At 42.6% G+C, this 10,521-nt stretch overlaps 1 protein-coding gene across 5 annotated transcripts in view; it reads right to left on the bottom strand.

Annotated features, from left to right (window-relative positions):
* Nucleotides 1-203: 203 nt before the first annotated feature.
* LOC116309699 (kazrin) overlaps nucleotides 204-10,521 on the bottom strand; it is a 176,980-nt gene continuing 166,662 nt past the window's right edge. For 3 of the 5 annotated variants that reach the window (XM_039604458.1, XM_039604457.1, XM_039604460.1), the window contains 6 exons: nucleotides 6,823-6,959; nucleotides 6,240-6,410; nucleotides 5,800-5,883; nucleotides 4,551-4,740; nucleotides 2,896-3,032; nucleotides 204-2,512 (listed from right to left, as the gene is read on the bottom strand). In XM_039604458.1, the coding sequence (XP_039460392.1) occupies nucleotides 2,342-2,512; nucleotides 2,896-3,032; nucleotides 4,551-4,740; nucleotides 5,800-5,883; nucleotides 6,240-6,410; nucleotides 6,823-6,959 (890 nt within the window). In that variant the 3' untranslated portion in view covers nucleotides 204-2,341. The remainder of the gene's footprint in view (nucleotides 2,513-2,895; nucleotides 3,033-4,550; nucleotides 4,741-5,799; nucleotides 5,884-6,239; nucleotides 6,411-6,822; nucleotides 6,960-10,521) is intronic. The other 2 variants (XM_039604459.1, XM_031726367.2) reach the window with 2 other exon arrangements.

Genomic DNA, 10,521 nt, shown 5'->3' with positions numbered 1-10,521 from the left:
TAATAATAATAATAATATTCATTTCATTTCTGCAATGTTATCTCATTTACAAAAAGTAAAATATACGTGGGAAATTAAACAAACAAAAAAACAAAAACAGAGCACGGATCAAAAGATAAAATTACATAATGTTTTTTTCTCTTGATATGTTGTTTCCCCATCAGCAGAGGATCATAAAAATTAGCTGAATGAAACAAAAAAGATCAAATAGCATAGATTTTATACATTTAACTGACTGTTCAGTGAATTTTTTTAACATGAGACGTTCCTGTACATACAATTTGATTCATAGTGACTTATCTCTGAATTACCTTACTGATTTACCTGCAAATTCAATAACTGTGAACTCAAATGTAAAGGACGATTTCCTCACTGCTTACGTGGACGCGCCACGGTTAAATGCATCTCCGCCGTAACCTGGCACTCTAGCGTCTCAGGCGAGGCCAACAAATACCCAGTGTTAGTTTAATATCAGGGAGAGAAAATATTTCCTGGGGCGTGGCAGTGCAGACTCCGACTCAATCCAATGAAAGATCGGAAGTAGCGTGATGTCTGTGGAAATTCTTTTGCTTGGATTAATGCCATTAACCTTTAGTCCAAAGTTAATTGCTTTATTTTTTTCTTTCCCCACCTATGGCATGAACTCTACATTGGAATTTTTGCTGAGGTCATGGGGTCATGGGAGAAGGTACGCCTTTGCTTGATTGGGATGCTTAAATCCTGATTTTTAACCTTCAACTGTAGTTCATGTAACGTCTGCACCTCTTAATTGAGGTTCTGCTCATCTCTTAAGTCGCCCTTAATTCCAGAGGTCTAGAAATATTTTGACTGTCAGTTGAACACCTGCAACGCAAGAATAATTGGTGTTTATGCTATGTATTTTGTGATGATAGCTTTCTTATTTTAACTTTTCCCAGAATAATCCTGCTCCCAGTATTCATACACCAATGAATACAAGCAGCTTAGATCCTAAAAAACAAAGAGAGATAAAAAGGCACAAAGCCTTGCAAATAGTGTGGAATAATCATTTAAAAATTCAAAGTGTAATGTTCAGTTTTCTTTCTTTGCTGGCCTTTAATATTTCAAATGTAACAAAAAGCCCTGCAGGTGCAGATTAAAACTAAACTGTGCGCAGTTCAGGATGTTACGATCTTAAGCATTCAGCTGAGCGCTCCTTGAACAGCAAAGGGTCAAGTTTACAAATCTTATCAATTAATTTGAAATGGGGCAAAATCATGAATGAACATGAAATCAGTAACTAACCTCTCTTTTTAAATTAAAAAGAAAAGCAAACAGTTTATCACCTCTGTGGAAACATAACCAGGGAAGAGACTTTTCTTTGTAGTGGGGTAGCCGAGCATGCATTTAGGGACCGGGACTACGTGCATGCATGTCACACATGTACCTTCTATCTGAGGAGATAGAAAACACATTTCTCACATTTCCTGTTTGGCTTCAAAATGCAGGGGAACAAACTGTTCTGCATAGAAAGCTAATTCCTCTCATAGCAGCTTCTTTGAAGTCTCTCTAAGCAAACATCAAGGATTGCCTCTGCACAGACTTTTTTTTTTTTCGGCGGTTGAGGGATGTGCACCCGACAACCGAACCGGCGGTGAATTTCAGGAGTCTGCATGCTGCCTACAGGAAACTGTTCTCATCATGGCAGTGTGGAAGGAGGGGATGGACCAGGCAGGACAATAAACAGGGAGGAGATAAAGTTAAGAGGCAGTGGGAGGGAGGAGGGACGGCGGGGAGTACGTGTCAAAAATAACAAAAAGGCATTCAGGACAAGGAGACATTTACACGCACAGAGTGCACATCAACTGTTATTTACAAGTACAGCAGTCCTTCAAGTTTCCAGTTGAGTGAAAACAATTTAAAAAAAAAAAAGTAAAAATGTAGAGAACAATTCAAAGATCAGATAACACAGCTGTTTTGGAGGGCAGATACAACATGACATGTCCACACTGCTGCTGCATTACACTCTCCACGCTATTTACAGGGCTGTACATATACATACATACATACAGGTGCAATTTGCTCTTTAGCTTTACACTTCAGCGAAGCAAGACGCGCCTCCGGCTCCTGACATGGCCGTTGACCATGGGTGGCACAAGCACGCGCACACTCTCGCTCCCATACAAACCAAAGCATGCGTGCATGTGAGACTACATAAAATGTACACACATTATTTTATCTGTACACGCTTTCATCACACACACACACACACACACAGACGCGCACGCACATTCTCTCACGCATGCGCTCAGGCAATACAACGTTGTCCTCTGATAACTGCCAAAAAAAGGCTCTCCAGGTGGTTCACTCGGACGTGTGTGCTTTACCAGTCTGCATCCTCCTCTATGTAATAATCAGGTGTTGAAGTACCATCAAACAAACCGGGGTCGAGGGACTTGCGTTGCTTTCCTCGGGCGAAGACGCGCGACAGAGACCCCAGCCCCATCTTTTCTTTCTTCTTCTTACGCTTCGCCTCCTCCAGATCTTCTAGGGACTGAAAGAAGAAAGAGAAGGAGAGAGAAGGAGGAGATGAAGAGATGGGAGAGAGATGAGAGACCAGAGAAGTCGGTGAAGTAAGGGTGCAGAGTGAGCGATAAAGACCACAAGATAAAGATCACAACACAGAGGGGAAGTGACACTTGACATGGTGCCAAGGCATGCACTTATTCAAACAACCACAGCTGGTTTTCACATAAATTCAAGTCACTGCTGCGAGCGAGTGCACAACAGACTGCGTGGTGGTGGGGGGGGGGGAGACATGGATTCAGCCAGAACGATGGTGGAAGGAAACGACAGCAGCCGGGCAGCAAAGGGCAAGTCAACAGTTACTACAGTGAGGCGACTACTTGGGAGGGTGCGGTGGTGGGCAGCTCTTACATTGCAGAGGGAGTGAGTCCGATGGCGCGGCGAGTTGATGTCGCTGGGCGTGGACGACCGGTCTCCCTCCAGCGCAGAGGCGTCGGAGATGATGGAGGGCTGGCGCGAGTGGCACGGGCTCACCCGCACGGCAGCCACTAAACGGGGCGAGAGGGAAAAGAGAAGAGGCTTGTTTCTTTCTTGGGTGTTTGGGTGTACCAGAAGTAGAGAACAGGGACAAAAAAAAATCTGTTTTCTTCTCAATAACGCCACGATGCCCTTAAATAAAAATGTATTTTTGAAAAAGAAAAAAGAAAAAAAAAGTCTGTAACCAAAAAGCCTGAAATTATTTGCAATCAGCTGCAGTTGCTAAGCAACAGTGAAAACAGCTTCACAGAGGTTTGAGAGAGTGTGTGTGCGTGCAGCGGTGAGACTGATACATACAGTGCAACCAATTGCATAGCAATTTAGGGTTCGTGACTGTTCACACATTTTTCCTGTTTTTTTTTTTTATTTGGGGGGAGGGGGATGTTTGCTTCTGTCCCCAATTAGTCAGCAACCTATGTGAAAGCCATAACTGCCCTTTAAAAGCAACCTCTGAAAGGACTGAGATGGACTCCAACTCTGGTGGCTATGAGGCTAATTTGTGCAGAGCTTTCTATTTTAGGGTAGCAGGAGGTGACACTGCTACACTTCCCTTCTTTTCATTGCTTTTTTCTTGCTTTTAAATTCAGCAGAGCTTCTCAAGCTGATGGCTCACGTTTCTTCTACAACTCCCATAATGATAGAATTTCTATATTACAAGCCCCCCAAAAAAACCTTCCCTATTTTCTTTTTTTACATGCTATTTGGCCTACATATTTTGCTTAGATAACGCATATCATTGCAGTCCTTCGTGCAGACATCTGCACTGAAACACATGAGGACGAGCACTGAGTGCCAGCTGAATTTACCAGACCATCTCGTTTTGCAGAAGGGTTTTCGGCACTGTGCTGGCCGCTTTGCTAAAAACACACCACTGTTTTCTAGCGGTGACACAATTCAAAGTGAGTGAGCTAAACAAGAAAAGACATTTGCTTTGAATTTTTTAAAATCTAGCTCTGCAATGCGTCTCAGCCATGAATGTCTCAGCGCAGAGCGGGAGCTGTGACAGGAGACGCTGTTTCTTCTCTATCTCGTGAGGTGTGTGTAACTCAAATCAAAACGATACTGCGGAAAATGTTGTGAGGGAGCTGAAAAGTAAAAAAAGGGGCCAAGAAAAATTAGGTACGAACAAGAAATGAAAAAATGTAAATGAAATTAAAAAACGGGGCCAAGTTACTGTTTGAATTCCATAAAACTAAAGCAAACCTCAAACTTAACAAACAGCTGATCCTCAGCTGCCATCGCTGTCAAGTGCAGAGAAAACATTTGTTTGCAGCAAAGACAGATAGAAGCTGTAAAGCCCCCCCAAAAACAAGAAATCTGCACTTGAACTCATACAGAAAGCGCATGACACGTCACAACTGGAACGTCATCGTCGGGCAACAATGTGGTCATAATAAGCAGATGGTAGGAGTGAATGTGTGTGAAGCAGGTTCACATGAGCATGCAAAGGGTAGATGATGGTCAGATGCCTCATGTCAGTCAGCTCATGTGCAGGATGAAGGTGTTATTGGTGCTCCTTGCTGGCTTACCTTGCCTGTCAGCGGGATGCCCCGTGTGCACATAGAGGGTCTGCTGACTCTGTCGGATGGCAGCAGTCAGAGGGAGATCGGCCTGCATCACCCACTCCTGGTTGTTTCCGTTGACAACCGCCTCCGTGGGCATGGCCAGCGAGTGGCGCTTGGGCACATCCTTGGTCAGGGTGGCTAGCGACTGTTTCGCCTTGAGAGGCAGACGGAAAGAAGTCATCAGTCAGAGAGCACAGTGAGCCGCAATCAAAATTCTTCACGTCATCAAACTCACTTTTTGAGTGGGCTGGTACATCTCTATGTTTTTTTCCGTGTGTGTGTGTACATATACATGTTGTGCTCAGATTTCTACTACAAGTCTCTAAGCGCATGCAGATATGTGAGTTCTCCCCTGGGCTCGTTATGTGGCTCTTGTCTCATTAAAAATGCAGTTATATTCTTGTTCTCCTTTTGTTTGTGAAATCTTTCGCTACCACTCCTGAGAGCTCTGACAGAATATCTGGAGGAGGTGCTGGTTGTTTGTATCCACGGCGGTGTAAGCTGGGGGTGTTGTTGGGGTGCAAAAAAATAAAATAAAAAATGGAGACATTGAAAACAATTAAGCTTTTCTATAACTTTAATGAACATATTTGCTCTGTCGCTGCTTTTCTGCAGGAATAACAATGAGTTGTACTGGAGCCTTGGACATTGTGTTTGTGCATGTTTATTTTGTGTCAAAAAAACCTTTTTCTTTGTGTGCATGTTTTCTGATTATCCTTGACATGTTCTTTTTGTTTTTTTTATTGCTTATTGTGCGAATCGTATCATCATGCCAAGCGGCAGCGGGCTGCAAATCACCAGCACAATCAGCTCCACTGCAATCATCTCCGTCTACCAGCAGTCAAACGGTTATCAATCACAGTCTCTGTCATGCAAAACAGAATACAATCCCAAACCTTCAACGTAATCATTAGTTGTCAGACTATTGATGTTTTTGTTGCCTCCCCCAAGCATTTCAACGTTCAATTAGACCCGAAACACATTCCGATCGATTACAGTGGGAATCTGTGGGACCACTGATGTTAGGATTACTGGGATCAGTCAGGGTGGGCTGAGGGTTAGTTTAAAAAAAAACAACAACTAAAAAACTAAATGAAAAACGTGCATCTGAGGAGCAGGAAGAGGCTTTCCAAAGCAACAAACAGGTCACAAATAGGAGAAAACTCCACAGGGGGCAGGAGTGGAAAGATTTAAATCTTGGGGCCTGTCTTACCGCCATGACCCTAGGAGAGTAGTCCCTGTCCACAAGGCGCTCAAACACCCGGAACTCCATTCTCTGATTGACACAGTTACTCATCTGGTGGGGGGGGGGTTGGAGACATGAATGACGGCTATGCTGTACATTCAAAAGGCTTTCCGTGTTTCGATTAGATGCAGTTTAGTAAAACAGTGCAGAGTGACCAAACAGATTTACTGTATATCCCTGAACCAGGACTCAAAATATTTGTGCAGTATCTTTGTTTCTTCGACTAGTCAGTCTTTTCTCTTTGTACACTTTATCAACATTGTTATCTTAGAAAAAAAATAGGAACTCTAGCATTAGAAATGTTCCTAAATATCTGATTCCAGAAAATGGAGCCTATAAAAAGCCAACATCGCAGTGCTGACTCACTACCTGCCTGTCAAGTTCCCTCATTTGCCTTTCTCTCTCACCATGGCAAGTTCAGCCTCCAGCTCCTTGATGCGGTTCTCCTTGAGATCAAGCTGGGACCGCAGCATCCCCGTGTGCTCCGTGGCTTCCTTGGTCTGCCGCCGCAGGTCCCACTTTTCTCTCTCCAGGAGGTCTTTCTCTTTGGCCAGCGCCTTTACTGCATCCTCGCTCTCCTAGTAGACACACAGATCCTGATGGATTGGTTCACACATCAAGCACGACTAAACAGAATGATTCAAACAGAAAGGCAGTGGCTCTTTCTGTGCTGCCTTGTTAGGGCTTTTAATATTTAATTTGATTTTTTTTACCCTGAGATGACAGGAATTAAAAAAAGTGCTTCTACATGTCAGGTACTTGGGCTTACTATGACATATTCTTGTGGCACCACATACGCACCAACATCTAAATCTAAATACCACAAAAACATTTTTTTTTAAACTGTTAACATCCTTTTTTGTTACCAACCGTCTTTTTAATTAAGCAGATTAGAGAATGCACTACAAAAAAACAACAACAAAAAAACAAGAAAAAGAGGGTCTGTATGGATGTGTGTGCCTCTATACTGTTAGAAAACGGGTGCCGTACTTTTCTGTGCTGCTCATAGTTGCGTATGAAGTCACGGAGCTGCTCCTCTCGGCTCTCCAATGTGGCATAAAGCTGCTGCATCTGATTCACCAGGTCTGCCTTCTCTGCTTTCAGACGCTTACGGTCCGACTTCATGGCTGGAAGACAGAGTTTGCGGAGGGTCAAATAACTTGAAGATTTACATACTTCTATTTATTCATAATCTACAATGTAAATGACTGCACTTCAGTGACAAACAATAAGAGTTCAGAGGATTATTACTATTTTATCTGCAGTAAGTTATAAGTGGCTTTATGTCTATGTTCGTGGAGCTCCCCCATCCTACCAACGTGCATGTAGTGAAAACTGGGGGTGATCAAGAGCAGACAACATGATAAAGTAGGAGCTGGGGTAAATGTGGGTTGCAAAGAGGCTTCCAGATGTGTAGCAAATATAGACAGGCTAAAGCTATTTAACATCCCATAATGAGCCTATTATCTGAACTTTCAGCTGATATGGGCTGGTGCTGGGATTGCAGACAAGCTTGACTTAAAAGACTTTAAGGTCTAATGCTGTACTTAATGTTTTGACACAGCCATGAAGAGTGTTGCACATTAAGAGGTGATCTTCATTAAGGAGTCTTCCTTAATCTAACTAACAAATCTTTTCCTTCTATAATCGGCTGTGCTGTCCACACTGTACACGTTTCTTACCTTATGCATACGGATGAAGCAAATAACAATAAAAACACCTGCTGTTGCCGCTGACTATACGTTGATAGAGAGGTGGATCAAGCATGAACCCTTATGTCAGTCTGCACTCTGTTGCTGGCTTTGTTAGAGACTGAGTCCCTTTTTTTTCATCTCCCCCCGTCTCTCTCTGCCACACACTCTTTCTAATCCTCTGGCAGCTCACCCACGCATCATGATAAAGAATATGGTTCACAGTGGTTATTCAGACAAGCTCTAATTTTCTCAAAGACAAACATTTTTTGCTCTTCTGCATCTGCCTGTTCTCCTGCTTCCTCTTGATCTTTTCTCCTTATGCAAGATTGTTTTTCAGACGTGTTTAAAGTCGAGGTTCCCTCCAGCTATCATTCGAAACTGACAGTACATCATTTATTTATATATTATTTATTCATACTGCATCTTTCTACTTTTGTCTTCTTCACATCAAACTGTTTTTCCTAAAAGCACAGTACTTCTCATCATGTGTTCACCTGCCTTTTTCCGCCCTGTTTTTTTCCTCCCCTTCAGAACCAGCTGTGTGTCAGTAATGAACTTATATCACGGCTTGGTTAACTGCGTGACATTCACAAGTTGTGTCTGGCGAACATGCTCGGGCAAGCGGAATTGAAGGACAGATTCACCCTCTGTTTTTTTTTCAACCGCCCTCGTCATCCTTTCATATCTCTCCCTTTCACTTGTTCTTACCAGAGGAATCCCCAAGCCAAAGGGATACGCAGACCACATTAGCTGGCGAATGAAGACAAAAAACATCCCTCACTGACCAAGAGAAACAGGAAACCTTCCAGCACCTGCCTCAGGAAGTGAAATCAAAGCCGTCTTTGAGACGAGCCAAAAACACTTCTGCTGCCTCACATCCTGCACCTGTGATCGTTTGGCAACAGCGACCCTCCTGGTGCTGGATGCAAGAAAGCACTCACTGTGACTCTTTGAACGGGTCCATTCACACTTGCAAATCATATTAGCACTGTTCGTTACCACTTCTGACCTACCTATAAACACTTTTAACGTCCAATTGTGCTCCGGGGGCTCAAACTGTTACGTTACGCGCACGAATGTAGGAGAGATGGGGAAGCACTCCTGCTGACAGACATATTAATGACTAACATACTCTGTTGCTCAGTCCAAGCCTCCAAGAATTATTACCAGCTGAAACAACCAGAGAACCACCTGGGAACCATACAGAATTGAAGCTAATGTGCGTGGAGGTGGAGGAGGAGGATGACACGGGAAGGAAGCAGTTTAAGAGACTTTTCATAAAGAAATGATACACATCTGTGCAAGCATCTGTCTTATTCGCTGACTGCTGCGAATGTACTTGAATAGCAGATAATTTGAATCTAATATCACTCAGGAAAAATTAGTTCATCAGTTTGAGTTAAAAGTTCATCTTCTACATTGATTTCTCAATATCTTAGTATGCCTACTGTCCATCTAAGTAGCAAGGACATGCTAAACCTGCTAACCCTTGTTATTCCAGCCCATTTTGCATTCTCAGTCTTCAAGTGCCCCCCATAAATGTTCAGCTGGGTTGTGGTTAGGCATCTGTGGACAGAAAGCCAACACTCCCTGGCTTTCTTTGGTGATCAAGTAGTCCTTTCAAGGCTTTGAAATGTGTGGTCATTATCCTGCAGTAGTATGAACCCCTGCACACAAAAAATGCAAGTCAGAGAGCATGTCTCTGAACCTGTCAAAGTGCAGTAGATTCAGTACAGGTGTCTGACTCCAGAGTAACAAAACATCCCCAGACTTAAATATACCCAGCAGTACCTTACATTGTTAGTCTGATGCATTGCATTATCTTCCCTCTTGTTTTTTGCTGCTTTCCTGGGGTAGTGGTTTAGACGCTGCTACAGGCCCACTATGAACACTACTACACAGCCTTCTTTTAGCAATTCAAGCCTAAACCTTCAGTCTAGCTATGCTCATAACACCAACAAAGCAACTTGTTGCCAAGAATAACATTTTTTTTTTTTTTGTATTTAAAAGGCACCTAAATCCTTCGTACTGAAGAAAGATTTTTTTCTTTGGCCCACACTGCATTTTACAAATGTTTAACACTTGCTTGCAATTGTTTGCCTAAAATGAAAAGAAATGTTTGCCTTTGTGAGAAAACTGTATTCGTGCAAAAAGAAATGTCAGCCTGTATAAGCAGAAAAGAAGCGAATCAGGACATCTGCAAAACATTCCCCTTAAAAAGTCCAACCCAATGTGGAAAATCACAAACACCTGATTATAACACCCCTTTCTACATAATATATATATTTTTAAAACTCACGGCACAAAGGCTCTTCTGATACCCGAGTCCTTGCAATTTCAAGTAGTTCAATGTGAACATCTACTACTAGAGTGTGCTAAAAGCTTTTGTCTGCCGGGCTCCTCTGTGATGCTACTGAAGGACTTAATGAGTGAGCCAACTCACTGGTTGCTAGACAGAAACACTGGACTCCTCAGGGAGCTTGTGCCAGTATTAAAAATAGCTAAGAGCAGGTTATTAACCTTATTAGGAGTGCAACCCGTTTTTGAGGATGAAAACATTTGGGGTTTCTAGCATGTTGACAACAATTCATTCAAATTATCATAATGAGCACTGCCTGGCTGTGTAATACATACCAGTTTAACCCCCCCCCCCCTCATTCGGAAGAACGGAATATTTTCACATTTTCCAAACTATGTATATTTGCTTTCTTGTGGATAGTTAAATAGGACAAAAATTGATACTTCTTTCACCTGCAAGATTTAAAAAGCAGCCTCTTTGCTTAGCGCAGCGACAAGATAATGTGGCATTTGTTGCAACAATCAAACAATATATAACAAGTTAATGGGTGAGCTTTATGAATCTTGGGAGGTATAGTTTGTACCCCCTGGTGGAGCCAGGTGAGCTGTTTGTAATTCAAAGCTATATGAATATTACACATTAAGGGCGAATATTTTCTTGTTAATCCTAGATGCAGCAAGACTTTATCACCCTTGA

The sequence above is a fragment of the Oreochromis aureus genome, linkage group 20, assembly GCF_013358895.1.
Source record: "Oreochromis aureus strain Israel breed Guangdong linkage group 20, ZZ_aureus, whole genome shotgun sequence".
NCBI lineage: Eukaryota > Metazoa > Chordata > Actinopteri > Cichliformes > Cichlidae > Oreochromis > Oreochromis aureus.
This window is presented reverse-complemented; position numbering and strand designations above follow the sequence as displayed.